At 52.9% G+C, this 24256-nt stretch overlaps 12 protein-coding genes across 12 annotated transcripts; 5 read left to right on the forward strand and 7 right to left on the reverse strand.

Moving 5' to 3' along the window:
* Positions 1-1590: 1590 nt before the first annotated feature.
* On the reverse strand, positions 1591-2004 carry J4E93_002766 (uncharacterized protein; the record flags this gene model as incomplete). The annotated part of the gene is made up of 2 exons (XM_049340707.1): positions 1591-1824; positions 1936-2004. The coding sequence occupies 2 exons, from the start codon at positions 2002-2004 to the stop codon at positions 1591-1593; spliced, it is 303 nt and encodes a 100-aa protein (XP_049201589.1).
* An 836-nt stretch (positions 2005-2840) lies between these two features.
* J4E93_002767 (uncharacterized protein) lies at positions 2841-3851 on the reverse strand (the record flags this gene model as incomplete). The annotated part of the gene is made up of 1 exon (XM_049340708.1): positions 2841-3851. One exon carries the CDS (start codon positions 3849-3851, stop codon positions 2841-2843), a length of 1011 nt encoding a protein of 336 aa, XP_049201590.1.
* A 1670-nt stretch (positions 3852-5521) lies between these two features.
* Positions 5522-6345, forward strand: J4E93_002768 (uncharacterized protein; the record flags this gene model as incomplete). The annotated part of the gene is made up of 2 exons (XM_049340709.1): positions 5522-5579; positions 5633-6345. The coding sequence occupies 2 exons, from the start codon at positions 5522-5524 to the stop codon at positions 6343-6345; spliced, it is 771 nt and encodes a 256-aa protein (XP_049201591.1).
* A 297-nt stretch (positions 6346-6642) lies between these two features.
* J4E93_002769 (uncharacterized protein) lies at positions 6643-8517 on the reverse strand (the record flags this gene model as incomplete). Its single annotated transcript, XM_049340710.1, has 2 exons — positions 6643-7394; positions 7443-8517. The coding sequence occupies 2 exons, from the start codon at positions 8515-8517 to the stop codon at positions 6643-6645; spliced, it is 1827 nt and encodes a 608-aa protein (XP_049201592.1).
* Positions 8518-9753: 1236 nt separating this feature from the next.
* On the forward strand, positions 9754-10682 carry J4E93_002770 (uncharacterized protein; the record flags this gene model as incomplete). The annotated part of the gene is made up of 2 exons (XM_049340711.1): positions 9754-10112; positions 10175-10682. The coding sequence occupies 2 exons, from the start codon at positions 9754-9756 to the stop codon at positions 10680-10682; spliced, it is 867 nt and encodes a 288-aa protein (XP_049201593.1).
* A 359-nt stretch (positions 10683-11041) lies between these two features.
* Positions 11042-12037, reverse strand: J4E93_002771 (uncharacterized protein; the record flags this gene model as incomplete). Its single annotated transcript, XM_049340712.1, has 2 exons — positions 11042-11682; positions 11893-12037. The coding sequence occupies 2 exons, from the start codon at positions 12035-12037 to the stop codon at positions 11042-11044; spliced, it is 786 nt and encodes a 261-aa protein (XP_049201594.1).
* Positions 12038-12409: 372 nt separating this feature from the next.
* J4E93_002772 (uncharacterized protein) lies at positions 12410-13243 on the forward strand (the record flags this gene model as incomplete). The annotated part of the gene is made up of 3 exons (XM_049340713.1): positions 12410-12745; positions 12854-13021; positions 13109-13243. The coding sequence occupies 3 exons, from the start codon at positions 12410-12412 to the stop codon at positions 13241-13243; spliced, it is 639 nt and encodes a 212-aa protein (XP_049201595.1).
* Positions 13244-14424: 1181 nt separating this feature from the next.
* On the forward strand, positions 14425-15119 carry J4E93_002773 (uncharacterized protein; the record flags this gene model as incomplete). Its single annotated transcript, XM_049340714.1, has 2 exons — positions 14425-14633; positions 14690-15119. 2 exons carry the CDS (start codon positions 14425-14427, stop codon positions 15117-15119), a joined length of 639 nt encoding a protein of 212 aa, XP_049201596.1.
* A 465-nt stretch (positions 15120-15584) lies between these two features.
* On the reverse strand, positions 15585-16373 carry J4E93_002774 (uncharacterized protein; the record flags this gene model as incomplete). Its single annotated transcript, XM_049340715.1, has 1 exon — positions 15585-16373. The coding sequence occupies one exon, from the start codon at positions 16371-16373 to the stop codon at positions 15585-15587; it is 789 nt and encodes a 262-aa protein (XP_049201597.1).
* A 997-nt stretch (positions 16374-17370) lies between these two features.
* On the reverse strand, positions 17371-18141 carry J4E93_002775 (uncharacterized protein; the record flags this gene model as incomplete). The annotated part of the gene is made up of 1 exon (XM_049340716.1): positions 17371-18141. The coding sequence occupies one exon, from the start codon at positions 18139-18141 to the stop codon at positions 17371-17373; it is 771 nt and encodes a 256-aa protein (XP_049201598.1).
* A 1672-nt stretch (positions 18142-19813) lies between these two features.
* J4E93_002776 (uncharacterized protein) lies at positions 19814-23161 on the reverse strand (the record flags this gene model as incomplete). Its single annotated transcript, XM_049340717.1, has 2 exons — positions 19814-20364; positions 20416-23161. 2 exons carry the CDS (start codon positions 23159-23161, stop codon positions 19814-19816), a joined length of 3297 nt encoding a protein of 1098 aa, XP_049201599.1.
* Positions 23162-23739: 578 nt separating this feature from the next.
* J4E93_002777 (uncharacterized protein) lies at positions 23740-24226 on the forward strand (the record flags this gene model as incomplete). Its single annotated transcript, XM_049340718.1, has 2 exons — positions 23740-23928; positions 23981-24226. The coding sequence occupies 2 exons, from the start codon at positions 23740-23742 to the stop codon at positions 24224-24226; spliced, it is 435 nt and encodes a 144-aa protein (XP_049201600.1).
* Positions 24227-24256: the final 30 nt, after the last annotated feature.

Raw genomic sequence — 24256 nt, forward strand, 5'->3', positions numbered from 1 at the left:
TTTTTCGGGGTGAGGATCTTCTAAGCTCGCAGTTGAGTCGCCTACCAGTGCAGACGTACCAACCTTCTCGTTTCTCGTTGGGAGAGGTGTATTGAAAAGATGGACCATGTAATCATCCAACTTATTGATACACTTTCCGCCTGGCGTCAACGACACTGCGTGTTCATTACGGAAGACGAAGAAATCGGCAGTATCAGCAAACTCCAAGTCCAAGATGAATGTGTTCCCGTCATATCCGCGAGGGCCCATCAACCGCATGCGGCTTGTACCGTCCGCTTGTACTTGGTTGACGTCTTTAGGCTCTATGACAAGTTTGCTATCGTAGACGCCATCCACTGACTCCCAAGTCTGGACACGTAACCCCTCATCTTTCTTCCATCTTAAGAGCAACGTGGCATGGCCGTCCTTGGTTGTTGATCCGTGGCTCTGAAACCCATACGACCGTACAAACGAAAGTGGCCATAATTCTTCTACAAATCTTCCGCGAGCGTTTCGCTTGACTCCGCTATTTGCAGTCTGCTTTTGTTTTTGCTTCGGAGCAAGTTTGGTTCCCTGTTGCGGAGGCGTGATGGCAAGCTCGTCAGCGCTGTAGTTATCAGTCATAGGTCCCGCTTGCTTTGGCACCGGTCTGTGCTGGGTTCGAAGGTCCTCGTCTTCGACTATTACACGCCGGTTCTCTTCTGCGTGATCAGATGTTGACTCATTGATGCGCGCGTCGGGAAAGTAGCGAGACGTGACTATGTCGACTTTTCTTTCGGCTTCGTCGTGCTTCCTGGGACTTCGCTTCAATTCACCCTGTCGAAAAGTCTGCAAGATAGTCTGCCGAGGAGTATGTACACCAGGGCTGGTCGATAGAGAACCACCAGTAAGAGGAGAGCGTCGCGTGCCGCCTTTGGCTGTGTTGAAACCCGAGTTCCTTGGCTTCTTTTGGGACGGCCTAAGACGATTGTCCGCCTCTCTAAATTCGCTTGTAGCCTGAGGCGGCTTGTAATCGCCTACTGTGCTCTCGCTCCCGTTGCTCATCTGCGAATGCAGAGACCAGGCAGAACGCGGCCTTTCTCGTGACGTGCCAACAGGTGTGTTGTGATCATTTCGAGATACTTCCACCACTTCGTCGTCATCATCGACTAGTGAAATAACATTGTCGGTCCTCTTTCGTTTTCCAGGTGTAGCTCCACTCGACCATCGATCCTGGCTCTTTGAGGAAGAAGGACGACGAGCCGTTGTAGCAGGAACTCTGTCAGTTCGCTCAAGGTAGGCAGCCTGGCCCGGCCCACGAGACTGGCCTATCAGTGACGGCTGTGGTGACGGCTGTGGACGATCGCGCTTTCCGTACGTAAGAGGCTTCCGACCTGAGTTGGATCCTCCATGTAGCGTGTCTACGGGCTTGAAGACACTGCTCGACCCTGGCTTTTGGAGGTCAGTATAATATTAGAGGCACAGAAAGGTGGTGGTATGCATACTTTTGTAGTCATGGTGCGCTTCTTCGGTATCGCCATCCAAGTTGATGGGTCGGGCATACTAACAGCATCTGCAGGTCTCCTTCGCAAACATTAGTCTCTTTCTTCGGAATTCGTGTACAAAGGCGATTTACGAATAATCCCCAACTAATCGCTTCTCATCCTCGCTCCTTTGTGTGACGTGCTGCCGTGGGCGGGTTAATTCCGAACGCGCCTCTTTGCGTGGAGTTCGACTTGAAGATTTCGGGGGCGAAGAGAGGTCTATGAGGACGCGCGATCTCTTCCTGGGGGGCGGTGTCTCCTCGAGGAAAGGATTGGGAGGCAAGCCGGGACCCGAGGGCGACTGGGGGACGACATCGTCTGTCTGTGGCGACATGGCGTTAGCTGGAGGCGCAGACATTTCAGCATGAGAAAGCAGTGTAGTTGTCGGAGGGTCTGAGGCAGTCGAGCGGTCAAGCAAGGAAAAGGCGCGTACGTCTGAGTTGGTGAGTCCGAAAGAGCTTTCGGCAGCGGCTCGTATGCCGTTGAGTAAGTTAGTGAACATTGGTGTCGCATTGCGGTGGCAGAGCGCCGGGCATTCGCATCGTCTGGTAGGCTGGGCGACCTCGGAACTGCGTGAGGGAACTGCACAAGCGCAGACGCGCACCGTGGGGCATGCGGAGGTGAAGGTGCGCCAGAGAACGACCCGTTGGCGATACGTCCGTGCGCCTTGACGTAGGTGCTTCAGCGCGCTGCAGGGACGCGACGGCTCAGCTGCGACGTCGAACTCGAAGACAGATTGATGCGCCATGACAAAGGGCACGTCACATAAGCTCAAGTTGTGGACTTTTATGATAGGCATGTTCATAGTCACAAATCATGCGACATATTCTTCTTCGATTGCTCGCTCTGTAAACAGGCGGGCTTCAGGGCTTGGTGCTACCTGAGATCCTACGCTTCGCTATATAAAAATACAATGTACAGAAATGAGGCTAAGGCCTTATATGTGCTACGTGCAGCATGCACATGTAAGCCAACGATGGCCGGCCTTTTAGCGACGTCCCCAATCGAGCGCGCTCAACATTTCCAAGTTGTGACTGGTGTGACAACAGTATGGTGTATACCTTCACGGTATCTGTTTGTGGGTGCATCTCGCAGAAGCTAGCAGTCTCTCGTACAGGCGGTGCTCGGTCGAAAGCGCCGGAGATATTGAGAGCCAACCTGCAAACCACACCGGTACAACACGAAGCGGCCTTCGTTTCAGCCGCGTTGGGGCATATGGTGCGAATAACGGTCGCGTAAGCCAGCCGTCAAACGACCGCGGCGAATACATGAGTTGTATGGTTGGCTTTGCGATTGATCTGGGGTCGGCCTGGAGACCGTCGCTAGGCTGAGATTCTCCTAGGAACCAGCAGTTGGCTTCTCACGTGACTCATCTGTAGACACTACTCTGCGTTTTTCGTGCTGGCTCTTCTCATGGCGGGCTTGATCGATGGCCGATCTTTGGGCGATACTGTCGTCATGACTGCGCCACACTATGTTGGTCCCCTCTGGCAGTTTGAGGACCCGTCTTATTGTATCCCGGATCTTAACATTCTTCACACCATCGCTCTTAGTCCAGATGCTGAAGACATCTTCGCCGCTCCGGACACTCAAGACGAAGCCGCAAAACTCCTCCCCGGCATCCAGGAACTGATCTCCAACGAGTGCTAGTAGCAGGTCCTCCCAATAGCGGTCAGCCACGCCCTTTTTCAGGCGCATAATCCACTTGCCACCTCGCTTGTTCTCATCATCCTCCCATACCGGCCGGATGCCTTGCTTGAACACGTGGTAGTCGGAAACGGAGGGGAGACTCGAGGGACGCTTGAGATGGGAGAAGACCTTCCAGAACTCTTGCGCCGTACTGAATTTACAGAGGGGCACAATCGACTTCTCGTAATCTACGTTCTTGGCCGTGGGTGGGCGGTACCATACCGCCCATGTGTATTTGAGCGGCCATGGCGCATTGAAGTCCGGCGGCGCAGAGGGACTCGTTGTGCTGTCTGGTATTGAGGTCGTGGATATCGATTCTTTGCGTATGCTATTAACGACCTTGCTCACGGGCTTGTCCTTTTTATCAGAAGGTGTTGCGGGCGTGGGCGACGACATGGCGGCTGCTTTGAAGTCAAAAGCAGTGCCGGGCGTTTTGGGCGCTTTTCCCGCAGATCCAAAAGAAGCAAATGCGCCTGAGCCGAGCCCAAACGCAGAAGAGCCCCCAGTTGTGGGTGACGCCAAACCACCGGGTGTCAAGGGTGATATAGCGTTGAAAGGGTTTCGACCGCCGTGGGACGAGTCGCCACCGAAGCGTTTGGTAGCGGAGACGGTGCGTTGGTGCGGCTCGGATTTTTCGCTGTTGTTTTCCGAATGTGACATGGAGAGGGAGAGCTTGCTGGTGCTGTTGGCGGCCGTCAGTGGAGAGAACAAAGATGCGGGGACGCAGGAGCATACTTGGAGCGCCGAGTCCAGAGATTGTCCCTGTTATCCATTGGCAGCAGTGTCAAATGAGTATATAATACAATGCAAGAAGGTTAAATATCCAAGGCTTGGTGGGAGTAACGAGCGAACAAGCAGCAGAGGAGCTGGCGGGCTAGCGGCCAATGTGCGTCGAAGATATGCGGGGTGTAGTTTGTGATGGTGGATGTTTGCTGCGAGGAGGAAGTCTGTCACGCGTTGTTGGTATGATGTTACGGAAAGATGTGGCGAAGGCGGGGGTCTGTGATTGTCGAGCGTGGTGGGATATATCGTGTGCAATGGCGGATGGTGGTGCGTACTGAGAAAACGTTTGAGAGGTTGGCACTTGCAGCTCAGGCGCGCGCCTTCCGCGGCAGGGATGTGGCTTAGTCATCTACCGAGCTTGATATTCTCTTCGCCGGCGCGCCCGTCCTCTTCTCTTCTTCAACATCGGCCTTTGACTCGTATTATTTGCCAGCTCGACACATCCTACTCAGCTGGCAACTCGGATAACTGGCCCAGAACGAGCCATCCTCTTCTAAAACCATCATCACGAGGGCCGCTTCGGTGGCTTCCATGATGCGGTGATGACCTGAAAGCAGGGACATTATTTTGTCACGCGCGCGACGCGGTGAGACTGCAAGCTGTCTCAGTCTCTTCTGTATGTGTGCCGCCATGATTTTCTTCGTTCGCGACGCGGCTTGTGATGACTAGGTCCTTCGGACCACTTCTGGTAGTCTGAGTCTCAGCCAGATGTACACTATCGCAACTTTGCGATTTCTTGGTTGAGCTTGAAGCTCTAAGGCAAAGTCTGAAGCCTACAAGTGTGCCACGCGTGTATCAGATATCTCTGAAATATCCGCTAATTGATGGCTAAGCAGTACTATACAGCGCTTCTCAGGCGGTGAATTGGCTCTGAATACGCGCTAAGGTTGGGCACTGGTTCCTTTGTGGTCTCACCGTGTATCTCAGTACCTGATATCTCGCCGCCTTATATGTTTTCCGGTGCGAATAGCGTCAGGCGCGTCGCGTGTTGAAAAAGCTCTAACATTAGAACACGCTGAAGAGTCTTGGCGGACATTGGCTGCATCGCTTGACAGTCACCTCTCGTAGACGCTAGGTGCCGTAGAGCCGCTTGCTCTCTGAGACAGAATATGGGAGCATTAAAATGGTAGACTTCGTTCAGAGTGAGAGCACTATACAGAATAGACAAATGATTCTCTCATGCGTGCTTTGCCCACAGGCGGCTTGCAACCAGGTATCCCACATAGACCACAATGGGTGGACCTTTCCTTAATGCATCGAGACGTCTTGATAACCGCGGCAACCTCTGCATCTGCTATAATGACCGGGGTTATAGGCCGCACCTGCATGTGAATCAGAACGCGTGCGGGGTGGGATTGTGCTGGGGCCTACGTCATACTTCCGCCGTTCACAGGACAACGCACCCCACCACGCGCATTGCTTTCTAGCCGTCCTAAACTAACGCCGTCGCCTCATCTGTCGCCCACACCATACAAAGCCCGCTTCTCCCGCATCTCAGCATCCCACACCAACAGCTACTATCGCAAAGCCCCTCCCACATCGCCAACATGACTGGACAATCCCCCGAACTGCATTCGCCGAGCTCGCATCCTGAGCGACCTAAGGGTGGGACTCTTCCATACCCCGCCGCCTGGTGCACGCATGGCTAACAAAACCAGGTATCCTCAAAAACTCTAGCTCGTACCGCGCCGATTCCCAAACGTCCCCCACTAGCGAGCTTCCGCCGGCCGTAAGCCCCATATCGGAGCGGCCGCAGCTGGGTCGCGAATTGTCAGAGAAGGAAATTGTATTGGAAAACACGCTGCGCAATGCTGGCGCTCACCGAAGATCTTCGTCGAACCCGCGCGGCATCGGTTCACGACGGCAGTCGGGCATTGACCCCGCGGACGAGACTAGCCCGCAGCTCAAGTGGGACGAGGCCAACCTTTACCTGAACGAGCAGAACCGCGACAGCACCATGAAGATCGATGAGCCCAAGACACCATACGCCAAGCAGTACGATCCCGCCGAGGACGAAGAGGAGGTCGAAATGCTCAACGCCGAAGAGCTCAAGGTGGACGAGCTGGACAAGCCAAAGCGGAAACCTAAGATCGAAGATATACCTGAGTTTGATTTGGGACAGCCGGAGCTGCAGGCACGACACTCGCAGACGCCCGAGAGCGAGAAGAGGGTCATGGTCGAAGAGGGCATGGATACAGATGAAGGCTACCACGGCGAGCTCCTCCCCAACGCCACCCAGGAGGAGAGGGAGAAGCACCGCAAGTTTGAGGAGTTGCGCAAGAAGCACTACGAAATGAAGAACGTCAAGGACCTGCTTGGTCACCCAGAAGATGACGAAGATGAGGAAATGCCGACACGACCCAATGCTTAGTAGATGCATCTTTCTGTGCTATGGGCGCTGCAGTAGCAGCCAAGGTCGATCCCGAGAGTACGTAGGAAGCTCGCCCAGTGGCGTTGCACGAATTGATTTTGGCGGCATCAAGGTGGAGTTTTCGGATTTCCGGCGCTATGGTCGAGGCCGCGGAGTACTTGAAATACTTCAATTCGTAGTCTGTTCAATGAAGGACGTTCTGATTCAATCATCTTTGTAGGAATCTGATTCGTATTGTAAAACATAAAACTCAGTCGTGATCCTGTATTCGATATGATATCCAACTCTAACAACACTTTATGCCCTGAACTCTTTGTCAACACTCTCGAAGTTCTCCAAGAAACTCTGGAAAGTGAAGACACCCAGACCAGGATCCAAGCTTCCGGTCGTCGCCCTGATAGAATGCATACTCAGCTGCGGGATGCCGCAATCAATCGACCTGATACCCGTTGCAGAGCTCAGCATTGGTCCAACAGTGCCTCCACTCCTGCTATCATTTCGAATTTGGAACACCTGAAGCTTAGGGTCGACCTTGCGCATGCCGACATCGCGATCAACACAGCGCTGCAAAATAGCAGTGGAGACAGCGTCAGTCGTCATGTGGGCATTTGAGTCCGCAGAGACAGCAGGACCGATGTTGAGACGTGGAGAGTGGTTCTCGAGATACGCGTTGAGGAAGTTGGGATTCACGGCGTGAATCACGTCGCTGGAGACGAGGAAAGAGTTTGCATATGTTCTGTTCAAAGCGCTGCTTGTCTTTCCGTTCGACGCAAACTCTTCGGCGATGCGCTCCATGACGATTGGGAGGAAGTTGCCATGAGCACCTTGTCGGAGTAGCGAGCCGACCTCTTCGTCGTCGAAGAGGGCAACCATGCGGATCTGGGACGAGGTTGAGAGGGACGAGCTCGAGTTGAGGAGAGCTTGAATCGCAGCCCAAGAGCAGAGCTTGTCGTCAATCCGGCCGGCGAAGATGAACTCTCGGTCGAGGCCACCAGTCTGGGCGGGTTGCGTATCGAAGAGCTCGAGCTCCCAATTGACAATGGACGAATCTGTTACAAGTCAGCATCTTCATAGACATGAGAGTGTAGTGCACATACAGTCCGTGATGCCGAGTTCGCTTGAGATGGCTTTCACGAGCCTCTCCGGCTGAGTAGCAGTAAAGGCGCCCTCTCCACCCAGCACACTGGCTTTCCAGTTCTCTTCCCCATGGTCCGACGAACTGCCAATATCGCTGTTGTCCAGACCAATTATAGGCACCATCTGCGTCTCTTTGTTGAACGGGCCGTTGGCGGCAGCACCAAAATGAGGTGCTAGTGTTGGGATCCTTGCAATAGGCCAGTCCAGCTTGACAAGCTTCGTGACTATCTTTCCATTCTCCTTGACGAGTACCCGTCCACCAATACCAAGGTCGCGGTCCCACCACGTGTCGCTCAGTGCACCAGCGTATGGGGCCACACCGAGCTGTACATAGCCTGATTTGGTGCGAAGGTTCGAGATGGGCTTCAACTTCGCTGTAAGCGCATCAATGTGTCCAGCAAGAATCGCAGCTCCATTGCCCGACGCGTAATTGTCACCAATAGCGAAGGCGATGAGCGAGCTACCGTTGCGTTCAACGTAGTATTTGCCGCCAGCCTTCAGCTCCCACGCATCGCGCTCAGACAGCTTCTTGTAGCCATCCTTCTCAAGGTCCTGTGCGACGGCATCGACAGCGTGGAAGATCGTAGGATTGCTCGTCATGTAGTCGGTGAAGGGCTTCGTGTAGCGTGCCGGATCTTCCTTTGAGCGAGCAGGCACCGGAATCCAACAATGAGAGGGCGTCGGCTTGGGCATCGTGACGTCCTCTTTTGCTTGCTCGTCTGGAATCTCTAGTATCTTCGGTGGTACAGGGGGAGGGTTTTGGTAGCTCGAAGGCGGCGCGTAGTCTTCGTCTTCAACATCGATGAGGTTGGGATACGTCGCGGCGATGCTGTGCCGGTTATGGACAGCTTCGCGGCTCCTCCATCCTCTCTCTGTCACTCGATCCTGCCGATGACGCTGAGGCAGCGATGCCGTTGTGTGAGCGCGTCCAAGTGTCGTGGAGTACGAATGCCGTAGCGGGCGGGGCGGTGACGGATCCGCGTAGAGGTCCGCGTTCGAAGCGGCCTTGCGAAGGCTAGGGTGATTTCTCGTCATTTCGGAAGTTTCGCACAATGCTGATGAAGCTCGAGACGGAGCGAGAGAGGCGAAAGAGTCGATGGCAGGGGGCGAGGCTGTGTTGTTGTAGTACAGCTGGAGTTCCAAGGTTACCACCTGAGCAGCGCCACAGATGGGGCGAAGCTATCCGAAAGTGGAAAGCTCCGGACGACTCGCCGCAGCTATGAAACGCCATCAGCCAAATCAATAGGTTGAACCATCACAAACATGGGAGCCACTATCGCATCGAGCGCTTTCAAGAGTTGTGTCAATTGTTGGACCAGCTGAGTCGCGAAAGTACCTAGGTATGGCACACAAGGAGGTACAATCAACGATTAGGTACCTAGGTACCCCGAGCCCATTCCGGTAGAGACGATAGGGCCTATGTGACCATGTAGATACTTCTACACCACTCGACTCGTGTTGACTGCTACTGTTCATCCCCATATCACCACCAACTTGGCCCAATACAACTCCTCTTTTGCTTCTTCCGGTGTGTCATTTATAGCTTGTCCACATCCTTCTGCCACTTACTGAACTACCACCATGATGGAATCCACGGTTTCATTACAATCGCTCCAGTTTGGGTGGGCAGAAGAATGATCTGTGCCTATCCATGCGGTGAACAGTCTCGCATTGCTTTGGTCGTGCTCACCAGCATAGCAATCATCATCGTCGTATATGTTAGGTTTCTTTACTATTGCCTCAGTACCAAGCGATAATCATGACCTTGATTGTAATAAAAGTCAATTTTGGCTAGTTCCTGCATAGTAAAGAACCCCGCGACGGCGATGTATGTATGAGGATAAGGCCTTACGTCAGAACTCAGACGGGTTAGCTGGGGCTGTGGCTACCTAGGTATGCTACGCTTTGTAGAGAGTGGGGAGGTGCCAAGGTCGACAATGTGATGATGTATAGCCAGTGTATGAGCGGTGGAAATCAGCTGGTCTAGGGTGCAATAAGGAAGCAGTTGGAAATCGAAGGTACGTTATGCGTACGAGGGCGTTGAAGGGCGCTCAAAGGGCTGAAATGGATGTTGCTACGCCTTGTACGACCTGACTGCGCCACACTAAAAAGACAGCATGTTAGAAAGGCTTTCCGCCCTCTGCTTCTTCTTTCCAAACCATTACCATTTTGCCAGCTGAATTCATCTGCCAAGCCCGCGATGTTCATTTCTCTAATCGCAACTGCAAAAGATACTCACATTCAAAATTTATTTTCCATATCACTCAAGCAATGGCAGGATTTACTGATAACAACGAAGATGACTTCAACACACAAATGCTTGCCGCTATCGAGTCCAACGACCTCGCTACCCTACATGATGTGATCTCGAAACGCGAGGCTGAAGGTCCTGATGCTTTGCGCCAGGGTAACGGATTGAGCGATGCCCTCAACGAAGCATTGGAGCTGGCCCGGTACAACATGGCCGAAGAACTTTTCAAGCGTGGTGCTAGGTGCACTGATTGCACCATCGGATATGTTCTGGATGGGGCACGTGGGGAGAATGAGTGGAACACGAAAGCCATCGACGTGGCGCTGGCGTACGGTTGGAATATCAACGAGCCCTATGAGCATGTTGGCAGCGCTCTTGTGTAAGCCTTCGCTACCCTTCTGGAGACCATTCGACTCGCAGAGATAACTGACAGGTAAACAGATCCATCGTCAGTCACGCGGAGACAGGCCCAGGATATCCCGATGGCGAAACAGCCTGCCTAAAGATTGCTGCGCATCTATTGTTAAAAGGCGCCCATGTGGACGAGAGCACCCGGACGAACGAGAACCCGCTCGAAATAGCATGTGGGAAAGATGACAGGCATATGGCAGCGCTATTGTTGGCACATGACGCATCGCTAGAAAAGGCGCCCAAGGCACTCCTCAATGCTGCCAGTGCAGGCAGCATTGACATCATGCAGCAGCTTCTGGATCGAGGCGCTGATGTCAATGCACACCCATACGGAAGGCTCGAGATAATCCCTGCGCAACTAGAGGACGAAGGTTGGGGCTCTGCGCTGCATTGTGCCGTTAAAAAGCATCATACCGAGGCAGTCTCATTTCTCTTAGAGAAAGGCGCGGCCAAGGAGTACAGGAACATGGTGGGGTTGACGGCTTTGGATCTTGCTCGCAAATTGGGGCATGAGGATATTGTGCGGTTGTTAGAGTAGAGTGATGACCACATATACAATCATCTACCCTGAACAGCAGCATTTCTTCTTTGAAAATTCTGTTACTGAACCAGTATGAGGGATGCTGGATTCTGGGCTGGTACCGTGACAAAGTGGAACGTGCCAAATTTCCATGTTGTCGAAGAAAGTCCTGAGACATGTTCGTCAATGCCGTTGCGATTGAAACACCGAGGGTGAGAACGCGTAGGAAACTAGGGAGAAGAACTACGACGTCCATGAAGCTGCGTAGCTATATGGGGTCTAAGTGTTTGGTAGTGTTGCCACGTTCAGGCGATCGCAACGATTTCTAAAGCGATCAACGCGACGATAGTCGTTCAATCTCGAGCACACTTCACCGATCACAAGTTCATCTCCTCCCACTCTCCTCCCTGTGGAAAGCCCAAGTGAAATCTCCCGCATTTCGCAAAACTGAACACTGCTTCTTCCGCCATCGTGAAGTCTACGACCTTCCCTCCTGCCTCCTCATTTGCGTCCAGAAAATGTGCATGGATCCGTGGGCCGCTGATAGCCTTCATCCAGGCTGGCACCACGAAGCCGAACACCGTACCGTCGATTGCATTTCTACTGGGACCATCTTCGAATTCTATTGAATCGAAACGACCAGCGATCTTAAAGGGCATAAGAGTATTCACACCCTTCGCTGGACCCACGTCATCTGATGAGACGAGCTCATCAAGGGCTTCCAACGACATCGACCCGATCTTCAGACGGAATGTTGGCTGGTACACTGTGACTAATGCGAGAGGAAGGCGTGCATTCATGGGTGCTGACTTTGCTTTTCCATCCTTGGTAAGTGTGTACGCTTGTCTGTCTTTCAAGATCATGAGACTGCCATCTTCGTAAACACCAATGCCATCTGTGCCGTGGGAAGTAAGGTCTGCGGTTCGGGGTTGGCCTTGATTGAATCCGGCGTTGAGAGCTGCGTAGGTGGAGAATTGGAATATATCGTTTGGTATTGAGCCAACCATGATGGGTAGTACTGTAAAAGTATGTGATTCTGGTGATGGTATGTGGTATTTGATCTGTTGGAGTTCGAGGTTGGGTAGGTAGGTAAGGGTCCGGGCTTAGCGGAGAGCCGATCTCCGACTCGGCTACCATATCAGCCCTGCGGTGTGTGGGCGTCATCCCTAGGCGTTCTCTTCTACACGCCTTGTTCTGTTGTACAGATGGTGATATCAACTGAACTCACTGATGCGCTTTGCGAAGCGGTACTTGGCCAATCTTGACCCTTCAGCGTTTCTACTCCATGTCGCCTTCTCGGCCCAGACGATGGAAGGCCCGCATGATACGTCTTTCTGTTTGCGACTCTTGTGTCTTCGAGCTTCGATATCCATTGGGATCGGCCGTACTAGGTACCTGGAAGCGTCGAAATCGTTGATACCAGGCGCAGGAGAATGCAATACGTACCGTACGGCTGTATCTCTTCCTGAGAGTCGGTTGATAATGTGTTGGTCATGTCTTCACAGGCCGAGTTAGTAGTTTATCACAACGATTCCACTAGTCTCGAGGTCTGAGTTTAGTACGATCTTTTGGAAATGTTCTTGGAATCACCTTGCTTGAGGGTTGAGTGTGAAGGGAAGCAAGCCAATAACACGATCGCTTATGTAAGTGAGTTAGCGCGAACCGTCGGAAGCTCAACTTCACCATCCAAACGGCATCTTTCCCAAGCAATTGCGCAGCCCGTCTGCTCCGATACCTCGCCAGATATGCTCCCAACGGCCCTTCGCGCCCTGCGCTCTCGCAGCGCAGCGGCTACCTCCCGCTCCTTCGTCCGCTACACCTCCACCGCGACGACCAGCAACCAGGTCCCCGCCAACGACCCCGTCAAGCGCGATGCGAAGCCGAATGTTTCCGAGACCAATGCGATGCCTACGTCTTCCGAGGGCTCGTTCGACAAGGTCTTGCAGGAGTCTCCAGAGACAGCCGAGAAGTTGAGGGTTGAACAGGCGCCGAACTACAAGGGCATTTGGTCGCGGAGTCAAAACCCGAGGGAGGTTGCAATGAGTGGGCCAAGATTTGAGCAGAGCATTATGGAGGATCAGGTATGTCGAAATCCCCTGGAGCGGACATTATAGAAGGACGGAAGCAACCGCGGAAGAAAGGGTTGGTTTATGCAGGGGAGATTCATATGCTGACATAGAATCGTACAGCCTCGCCCATACGCTGCGATCGAGCTCATCCACAAGCAGCCCGTTCGCTGGACGCACGACCGTACTGTATCCTGTGACGGAGGCGGTGGCCCTCTCGGACACCCAAGGATCTTCATCAACGTAGATAAGCCCCAGATCTGCTGGTGCACATACTGTGGACTTCCATTCGTAAGTCTCCACCTAGAATATGTCCACTTCAGCTTTGCGATACTGGAGCTGGTCGTGTCAGTAGAATACCGCTAATTACCTCCATAGGCACACGAGAAACACCGACCGCTCCTCGAAGCCACCCCTGAACACGAGCTATCATACCCCCTTGGACCCAAGGGCGACGCGGCGGAAGTCAACGAAACGCAGAAGGTTACGGATGAGCCGCTTGCACAGCGATAGAGCGAGGTAGCCAGAAGAGCGGTTGGGGCTGGTGTACATATGCATTGCAATCGAGACATTGACAAACTATCGTCTACCATGGTATTGAGGTTGCGGCCTTTCCCAGTTTTCAAGAGCGATGCAACCCATACGCATCGAACTTTACAGACTCTGAAATCGAGCTCCGCTCTGATACCATCATGCGAGAGCAAAGTGCATTCTCTGGATATATGGCTCTTGCGACTCAAGTCGAGCCATGTCCTACTTGACAGCGTCGAGTGATCATGCTACATCGTTGTGAGACAGCTTTGATGTGCCACTTCATAGGAATGAGAAGCAAGCACAATAAGCACAACAATACTGACATGCTCTGGGCTCTTATCTTTTAGTTACTTCCTGCGAATATGGGAAGACACTCGACCCTGGCAACGATGATAAATAGTAGAAAGACCCTCATTTGAGCTAAATAGTTTATGAGATTACCAGCTGAGTTCAGAATAAGGTCTCGCTCCCACGAGCATTAAGACGATGTCAGACATCAGCATGCGTCAACCCTGAGCATTCTGGTGATACGTCCGATGTGCATCTAAGATCCAACGTGCTCCATTACTGTACGACACTGGCTCATAGAAAGCAAACTGTATTGAAGGTAGATGATCCTTCAGCCTTCGGTCTTGAAGAAGCTTGAGATTTTAATTCGCTCGTGATCCGCAGGAATAATGTACAGTGGCTTCCTCTGCGTCAGTTGAACCTGGGCACTTCAAGTGAGGGTATCGCACGCGCAGGCTCTCTTCTGCGGTCAATATGGTGCTTTGCACGTTCACCCAAGTTTACATACATTTACTACTAATTTAGTGGTTCTGAAGTCACACCAAAAACGCGTAGGAAGCGCGTTCTGAAGGCCCTGATGGTTATTAGAAGTCGTTGCTGATGAGTTGAAAGCGAAAAGAGAAGAAAACGAGGCTGTGCCCGGCGGGAGGACCTCACTACGGGTGATTCAGCACTGGCTCAGCATGGACACCCATCCTTACTGCGTCAACGACCATACAGTCAAGGCGTATCTCATATCGTAAGTTCGGTGTGAAAGTTGAAAACGGACATGCTCTTTACATTCCAGACGACCTAACCCCACCGCGACACTCCTCTGACGTCACTGCACCCCACATAACGCGACTCAACTCTCCGAACTTTAGCTCAACGCAATGCCGCAACCACACTCTACAAGCTCACATCTCACGACCTTCCTAATCGTCTTCATCTTCGTGATCGCGCTATTCCCAGGACTCTTTGTCGGTATATTCTGGGCGCCCTACAACAGCCTCGCAAACTACCTCGTACCAACACCCCAACCACGCGCAAGCGTCCTGTGCAAGAGTCCGAACGTCTGCACCTCCGTACCAATCATGTCTTGGTATGTCCTTGTTATTTCTACTTTACAACGTGTCGTTATTTGTTAACTGTCCTTAGGGCACAGAAATCTCTCACGCTCCCCAGCCGGTCGCGCGGTTCCTACCTCATCACCGACCACATCCTCAAAGAAGTCCCCGAGATCAAGAACTACAAGACTGGCCTGCTGAACCTCTTTATCCAACACACATCATGCGCGCTATCTTTGAACGAGAACTGGGATCAGGATGTTCGCGCGGACATGAGCACGGCGCTGGACCGCATTGTGCCAGAGGACAAGAAGGGCCAGGGACTGTACCGCCATGATGCCGAGGGCAGTGATGATATGCCCGCGCATGTCAAGTCTGCGTTGATTGGCGCGAGCGTCACGATTCCGATCACAAATGGAAAGCTGAACACGGGCACATGGCAAGGCATCTGGTACCTCGAGTTCAGAGATTCGAAGCACACACGGAAGGTGGTTGCCACGATTCAGGGAGAGAAGATGTGAAGTGCAGGATCTAAGGATGGACCTGTTCGCGAGCGACTCTGAGTCTGTGTGGTTTCTTTTATGAGGAATGATGAAGCGTCCAGGATATAATTACGAAGCAATACCATAGAAATGCGAAGTACAAGAGGGGAATCCGAATATTTGGGCAATATGTTGTGTTACTATGGTCTATCATGCAGTCGCAATTGCGCCCTTGCGTTTTCAACTCCCCCAAGAAACACTCCTAATAACGCCTGTCCTGCAGAACACTAACGCCAATATCATGATATGCTGCTTATCAAACCTAGGCAGAAGTGTCCACCACTTTATACATGAAAAAGAAATCGTGAAAACCGTAGATCCCGTCACCCCGTTGTCTCATGGCCGTTGATGCCTAACGTGATGTGGACCAGTCCTTCTTGTCCGTATCATCAACCGCCTCTTGTCTCTGCTGAGCGCGTCGCTGGCTGTGGAAGAACGCTCCGATCATGCGCGGTGGAAGACGAGGAAGCCAACATCAGCATCCATCATCCATCGGCCAGGATGACACTCGTTCTCAATCTGGTAGTAGGACCTGAGATGCCACTCGCCGTTGAGCTCGCGACACCAGAAAGGATCGTCGTCGCGTGCATCTGCTGGCCTAATCTTGCGCGGGTCGTACGAACCACGCTCAGTCGCGATCCTCCGGTTCTCCATCTGGATGTCTTCGCGCGTGGGACCTTGCTGTGTGTGACCGTGAACGTATGCTGGCCTTGTCTCTCTGACCGTCCTTGGGCCTGAGAAGCCTTGCGGTCCTTGTGGTTGACCGTTCGTCACATGATATGTTGTGGTAGTTGTGCTTGGCCCAGGTGGATAGACGTGCGCCGAGTAGCCGTAGCTAGGCACAGTGTTGTAGTAGGTCCTCTGGTAGGGGTGATAGAAGTTAGCAAGTGGGTACAGCGAGCCATACAAGTTGTAGTTGTAGTAGCCATAGCCACCGCCATAGGAAGGGTAAGAATAATTGGAGGCATAGTAGTTTTGGGGAAAGTAGTTGGTGGCGTAGGTTTGAGGGTACAAGGGACGGGCGTTGTATACCGCAGGTTGGTAGGCGGCCACCCCGTATCCGACACCCATACCGACGCCAACGCCTCCAAGCCCACCGTAGCCATAGCCGCCGCCTATGACGCCAGTGGGCGCGGCGCCATTCGCGGCTTGGCCGGCATAGGAGAGGAAACCGCGTTGGCCGTAACGAGGGTTGTAGATGTATTGATGGCGGGGCTTTGGGTACGCCTCCATTGCAACGATTGATGGTTAAGAGCCGATCAGACGATGACGAAGAGAGTTGCGAAGGATGCAGGTCACGGCTGCGGTCGGTGGGAATCGCGCGATTACAGTGGAGCAGGACGAGAGGAGGGACGAGGTGAAGGTCGAGGGGAGAGACAACAAGATCGAGGAGAAGATGGTGTCGCGGCAGTAAAGGCCGAGAGCCACGCGACGTTCAAGAAATCATGCGAGCCAATGATGGCGGGGCAAGGCGGCGGTGTAGTAAAGGGAAGTCGCAAACAAACGCGATCGGGGCAACGAAAGACAAGCGGGAACTTACCATTGCGGGATTGAACGGCACAACGTTACGAGCACCGCCATGGTATCCAGTACCGTACGTATGTGCAGACGCATGACCGGGATGCACAGCTCCTATAAGCCCTCGAGGAACCATGGCTTGGGAGTGGCCGCCAGGGACTACGCCCCTGGAATAACCACCAGGAACGACACCGCTTGGATATCCGCCGCCGTACTGAGAGTACCGATTCGGATATGTGACTGCTCTGCTCATGTAGCGGCCTCTGGGAGCGTGGTTGTAGTAGCGCGAAGGGTAGTACGAGCCGCCGAGGCCATACCTGCGGCGTCTGGACATACCAAAGCCGGGGTGGTAATCCTCTGTGTAGTAGCGCTGGCCATTGCGGACCTCAAATCTGGACTCGTAGCTGTAATCGTCGTCGTTGAAGCACATCTTGCTGGCCGTGGAACTGGGCTGGATAGGGACTGGAGATGAGGGAAAGAAACAGCCGAGAAAGCCGACAATGAGCGAAGCAAACGGCAGCCTATGACGCGAATGAGAAGATGAGGGAGATACAGACTTCACCGCGAAATCGATAGTAGGGCGTGACTTGGGAAGTAGCCAATCGAGAAATGCTTACCATCCATCTGCGTTCAGTGGGACGATGGTATATACAGTGCAGATCGAGAGTACCTACCAAGGGCCTGTCTACAACTTGAGCGTCCACTTGGATGATTAGGTTTTCCCACTTCCACTCTTCGGTATAGCACCCCCTTCGACAGCACCAGTCCCCGCTCCAGGCGCGCCGTTCCCCTTCTTCCCAAACATGGCGCGAAACTTCTTCAAGACCGGGGCAACGGTCCATCGCGCAAAGGTAGGAGTAGCCCATACGCTGAACACAATTCTCGGAATCAAGAACATCTTGACAATCGCGTAAGCCGTCGCAAACTCGACGACCAGCCTGACACCGCCTTCGCTAATGTTCCATGCCTGATCCACCTTCCTCAACCTCTTAGTCTCGCTGCCGATGCCGTCGTCGTCGGAATGTGACAGTAAACCCTGATTCTTCATCCACTGTCTCTGTTTGTCATCTTTCTGGATCTCGTCGACCTCACGTTCGGCTTCGAGCGCTTCATCGCTGCGTATCCAGCCCTTGCGCTTGAAGTACCGACCGAAGCGCTCGACGCCTGACGCTATCCAAGCTCCTTCTGCGAACCACGGAGGCAGCCAGTGTGTGTAGTGGAAGTAGCCAGCGAGACCGAACAGAGGGATGATGGCCGTGAGCTCGTGGAGGATGAGGAACGACGTTATATGCGTGACCGGGGCATTGCCGAGCGCATTGGTGTACTTGTGCAGAAACTTTGGCAGGCGGCGATTGAAGCGCTCGATGCGCGACTGGGAGGACGCTGGAGAGGCTGGCGGCTCTGTCGCATAGCGGCGCGTGTGTGGGCTGCGAAGGAGCTGTGGTGGGCGCGCAGCTGCTCGCAGGATGATTCGTCGTAGCATATTGGCTGTATCGGTCCCTCCTCCTTTTCTCAACCTTCCGGCCCGGGTGGCTCCTTACGCCTTGCGCGGTGCTGTGGTTCCATGCGGAGAGCTGTCACTGCGCTTTCGTCAAGTATGACGAAGTCGTCGGAACCCTGACGGGCCGATCCACGTTGGTCGCGTCTGCCGATTACCTAGGTACCTTGGTAGCACCAACTTGCCAACTCTCGCATTGACGAGTCCGCCTGATAGTATTATTCGCGCAATCTGGCCTGGCGACATTTCGAGGTCTCTTTGAATGATGAGTGGCATATACATGGCCAGCAAAGGATTGATGCCGTGCCCCCTGTGCCGCCACGCCCTAAACATCAACCACTAATCAGACGCCCTGTGTGACCAAAGCGCGTAAAACACGTAGTTTCAGAAGTCACATTATTGTCAGTTCCGAACCGCTGTAGAAGCATCTGCAGAACTCTCTCAATCGTACTGAGAGCAGACTCGCTCAGCATGTTACTATTCTACGAAGATGAACCCAGCTCAATTGAAAACGTGCAGCCATCATTCAAGACAGTAAACAATGCTCCAACGCCAGTCATCGATCCGCTACCGCAATACGGCTCCCACGCTTTCATTCCATACCCACCTACGACCAGACCAAACGATGCCTCGCTAGAAGACCCCAAAGCTGACAGTACATCCCCATCACGACTGAAAGTACTCAGCCCTTCCTCATGGACATACTGCGGTCCGCTCCTCCACGCAAGCACCAAATCCCTCCCACCGTCATTCCACACCTGGGCAACTCTCACACTGTCTTCTCCCACCACTTTGATAGACCGGCTTCTCCCTCTCCTCTCATGGCTACAGACTTTCTTGTCAGAAGCGAACATGCACAATTACTGGCTGACCATCCGCTGCACCACGACAACCCACGAATACGATAAACCACGCTGGCACACAGATGAGAACGTTTTCGCCTACGATGATGAAGCACCTGGCTTTGGTCTTGCTCAGTCTAATACGCAAAGGCTATGGAAGCTCTGTGCCACACTTCTCGGACCAAGCACTCTCTTCACAAAACGCAATGAGATGGCGCTGAGAGTGCTCAGGGAGACCAAGAAGAGTGAGAAAGAGAAGTTGGGTGACCATACCTGTACATCAATATGTTGTGTAGGCTGTTCCACGTATAGTGACTCCGTACGTCAGTCACTCGTACATTCTCTACAAGATGTAGAGCGTGAGACTCCGGCTTCTAGAGAAGTGGCGTTTTTCAGGATAGGCGGAGAGGAAGGGGCAGTGCATTCGGAACCCCGCTGCGATACCGATCGCATATTCATTAATGTAATTCCAGGTACAGAAGGAGACTTGCGGAGCTTGATGGCCAAATGGGGTATTGGGTTCCCACGCGCGTGGTGTTTCGGTTCGCCTGTCGGCTTTGTGAAAAGTGACGAGGCGGAGACCTTTGCGATGGGAACTTGATCTAGTGAGACAAGGGGACGAGGTTCAGATGGCTGATCCAAAATCATAGATCAGACACATGCAATACGTATGATTGATTTATAGATCGAGGGAAACTACGCTACGATGGGAACGAAGCTGCGCCCCTTCCTCTTTTTTTCTACATCCTCATAATGCATCTCCATGTTCTTCTTCGACGCATTGCTGAACAGAATGCTCGGCGCGGTAGTTTCACTCATAGCTTCTCAGCAACCTCGACGAAGTCTTCCAGGTTTCGCACCGGTCGCACTCCGGTGCTGACTTGCATACTCGCCTTCCAAGCATGCACATCCTCGATAAGAACAGGCTGTGAAGCATCCACTACGCTCTTGACATCTGCACTCGCATCCAGGGCCTGAGGCGCGGCTGGCAGACCTGAATCTGCTACACCCAATGCAGCCTTTGCTTCGTCGAGGATCTTGTTGGCGACTTCCTTCTCGATCTTGAGGTCGTCAGTGAGGTGGCTGGAAACTGCATCCGAGATAGCCGCATTGGACGATGCGTCCTTGACGCGAGCCTCGAAAGCTTCGTCGTTGGTTGTGATCTTGTGCTCGGCGAGAATGATTTTAAGCGCAGCGGCAGCGGCTGTCTTCTTCTCCTCCAGCGAGGGCTCCTTGGCCTTGGCTTGTGCTTGTAGATGTACTGATAGTTTGGAGCGTTGAGAGGATGAAGTCGAGATGTAGTGACTGTAGAAGTCTACCATGTCCTTCTTGGTAAGCTTCTCAATAGTCGCGGCATCAACATCGGCTGTATACTCGTTAGAAAGACACTAGTGTATGGGTGTAGTTGACAGCATACCTTGCAGGAAATCATACGAATCACTGTAAATATGATTCCAGAACCTGTTGTCCTCCGATGACAGATTCTTCAGTTTTGCGAGCCTCTTGTTAATCATCGCACGCTTATGACTCTCGAAGTCTTCCTCATTCATACCGTTTAGTGTCTGCTCGAACGTATTGAGGAAGTTCTCGATGCGACCTTCAAGGTAACGACAATCTTTCTCACTCTGGATGAGAATGCGATATCCTGACCAAATGTCGTGGAAGCTAGGGCCAGAGAATACGACGTAGCCAAGCTGCTCAATGGTACGAAGTTGATTGAAACACGGCTCGTCCGTCATCTGCCCAAGGAGCAGGAGTTTGGCGCGCGTGACGCTGTCGTAACGGTGACCGGCATATAAGCTATATTCGATGCAGTGATTGACGTTTTGGGGATCTTTGAGTTGTTTCTCGTAGATGAAGTTACTGCCGGAGGGCCAGATGAGGCCCCGGCGTGTAGGTACCTGGTTCGATGGCAGTCTCCTTGGCTTGATGGTACGTTCTACCAGATCAGTAATTTTCAGAGCTTCCTCCTTGTATAGGTTGCCATGAGCCAAAACCTCGATTTGACATTGTGCCAGAATTTGCGGGAAGAACTGCTGTACATCCTGAGCCGTCACGTTCTCAAGCTCTGGAAGAAGTTCGTCGTTCATTACGCTCTTCTCACTCTTGAACTGCCGAGAGTAAGTCCCTACCTGATGGAATGGCTGCCCGTACTCCCAGTTGCGTAGAGAACGTAGCATACGGTCGTGAATAATCCTGAAACGGTCTTCTGATACTTCAAGATCCCGTACTTGCAGTAGGACCTTCTCCAGTAATACGTGCAACTTATCGTTGTAGCCGCTGACGGTAATCGAAAGGCCACTGATGTGGTTGGTGAAGTCGTAGACCAAACCTGATAGGTCGGCGTCATAGGAATACTCCACCAAAGCGTCATTTACAAGCTCGCGATAGAGCGTGCACAACAACGTGATACGAGCTGTGACGTTGGTGATGGGTGTTCGGAAATAGATATGAACGTTAGCCTTGGGTACCCAGAACTGATCATCCTTCTTCCACCAGATTCGCACGTTGTCGTCGTGGCGGATGAGCTTCGGCTCCTTGGACGGCTGTTCAACCTCTTTCTTCTCTACTTCGAGCCGGGTCGGGATGAACTCATTCTTGTGCGGGAAGTGTAGCTCTGCCGGCCGGCTCTTGCTCTCGAATGCTTGTTTGATCTCGGCAAGGAAGTCTTCTGGTATCTTTTCGACCTTGTGCTCTGTTCCATACCACTTCTCCTTTTGATCCCATCCACCTGGGAAATTTTGACTAATGATCGTCATCCTGAAGTTGTCTGGTCGAAGGTAGGACATAGCCTCACTGATCAGCTGGGCATCGAATTTCTTGATGATGGCTGGACCACTTAGAAGCATCTTGCGGTCGTAAGGCCTCTGCATGATGCCGGCGAGACCACTGGCAGTGCGGCTAGGTGGGCTCTTTTGCTTAAATCGGAACTCCACTTCACTGATCCGCATTTGCTCCTCGACTACCCATTCGAGAGGTGGCTGATCGCGCATCAATCCGATGTATTGGAAGACAAGCTTGGCAACCTCTTTGTAATTCTTGAGCCCCTCCTCGGTCAATTTGATATTGACAGTGAACAGTCCCGAGCCAGGGCACAAGGTAGAGCCTCCAGCACCAAGTCCGTTCGCCCAGCCCTTTGCTTTGATGTGTGCAAGGATGCTACCGGGACCTTCGTGACCGAGCAAGTGACTAAGGTATCTTGAAGGATGCGACTCGTAAAACTTCTCTTCATCGCGATAGGCGAATGTAAGCTCTAACGACCGTGATTCCAAGACCGGTCTGGCAAACGTCTGTGTCAACAGTTCATTCCCAGTGTAAACGGGCATATCCCATCGATTTTGTCCAAGGTTCTTGTTTGGGACTTTAGCGAAGATCTCCTCCACCCATGTTTCCAGTGTGTCAAGGTTCTCTCGGCCTAGGACGACTAACTTCATCCGATTTGCAGAGTAGTGCGTTGAGTGAAACTTGATAAACTCGTCTCGAATCTTCACGCCTCGTGCTATAGGCTCGTCATGGAGGGTTTTGTAGCTTCCGGTCGAGAAATGGTTGTAGGGATGATCTGGATTGGCCAATGCCTTGTTAAGTTGATGCATCCGCCAGGTATCATTTTGGAGGTTCTTCTTATTCTCTGAGTCGACAGCCTTGAGCTCGCGATCGACCGTGTCTTCCAAGAACAGAGGGCTGATGAAGAACTGACCGAAGCGGTCCAGCCCTCCCCATAGCGGCGACTCATCCTTGGACTCTGACAGATTGGTTTGTGACACGTCTGGCGATGCGGTTTGGCTGCTCGCAGGTGTGGAGGAAGGGTATGAAAGCTCGAAGTAGTAGTTGGTCGAGGTAGAGGCTGTGAAGGCATTCGAATATCCGCCGTGGCGTGTCAGATATTGGTTGTAGGCGTTCTCCTCTGGGTACTTCTCAGTCCCCATAAACAGCAGATGTTCCACCGCGTGCGCGATACCCGGCATGTCCGGCGCATCGCTGAAGCTGCCCACATTGACATCCAGCGCCGCGCTAGCCTTGTCCGTCCCCGCCTCGTGTATCAATAGGACCTCTAGTTGATTTGGTAGAGTGATGATTCGGTAAGAGCGATCGTCGAGTTGTGGCCTCTCTAGGTCCTCTATGCGCGACCTTCCTCCGGCTTCTCTTCCCAGCTCTTCCGCCATGTCAGCTGGTTGCTTTCTTCTCGGTGAAGTCGCAAGGGCGCGATGTGTAGCAGGCAGCGGGACGGCGGCAGCCTGGCAACGAAGCGTGTTATGTATGGGGCGTGGTCCGAGGTGACTGGTGGCGAGCCGAGTCGAGGCTGGGTAGTGTGATGACGATGCTGTGTACTGTGCAAGCGACCAGACAACCGGTAGCCTGGGAACGAGTGTTCGGTGTCGTGGTACCAGCGACAGGTTTCCGAGAGACTGTCGTGCGCCTAGCGATGGCAGCATCCACAAGACTTGCGGTGGAGCGGACAATGGTCGGACAGGCGGGTCCGCTGGTGATTCAGTCTTGTCCGAGACTAATCAATTGCCTGCAGCTGTGGCAGACAAGAGGCGGTGAGGGACAGCGGTATACTGTGGCGGGGGAAGTGGCAGGCGCTGACTGCGGCTCTACTCACTAAACAATGAAAGCAGCAGCGTCCGGCGTTGTGGTAGCGACCAACGTCAGATACGGTGGGCCCTGCATTGTCGATAAGACACACTAGAGCTGGCTACTGCCCGTGCCCGTCACCGTTGATCCTCGTCTACGCGACAACATGGTACCCAAGGCATTTCAAGCAGGTTACGCGAACACGACTGGCTTCAGGAAGGTTGTCAAGGCGACTATATACATCAAGAAGAAAGATGGCATGTCGGATGCCGACTTTATCGAGTACTACAACAACAACCACGCACAGCGCGCAGTTCCCATCCTGCAGCGCCATGGCATCCTCAGCTACAGCCTTGTACAGCCCGAGCGCAGTCCACTACGTAGCACCCAAGCTGAGACCGCCACAGACATACCATCTAGAGCGGGATCGAAAAGCCATACAGGACATTATGCACGGCAAAGCCAAACTCATGGACTACGATGCCATCTGCACCTTTGTCTTCCCCGACTATCTGGCGCTGGCCAAGTTCATGTACGACAAAGACGGCGCTGCCTTGAATGGCGACCACGACAACTTCATGGACGACAGCCAAATGAAGATGATGGTCGGAGACGAGTACATGCTCATCCAAGACGGGGACAAGGTCGGATGACCAAAGTGTAACTGAAGACGGAGTCTTCAT

Source organism: Alternaria ventricosa (genome assembly GCF_023758065.1).
Source record: "Alternaria ventricosa strain BMP 2768 chromosome Unknown scaffold_4, whole genome shotgun sequence".
Lineage (NCBI taxonomy): Eukaryota > Fungi > Ascomycota > Dothideomycetes > Pleosporales > Pleosporaceae > Alternaria > Alternaria ventricosa.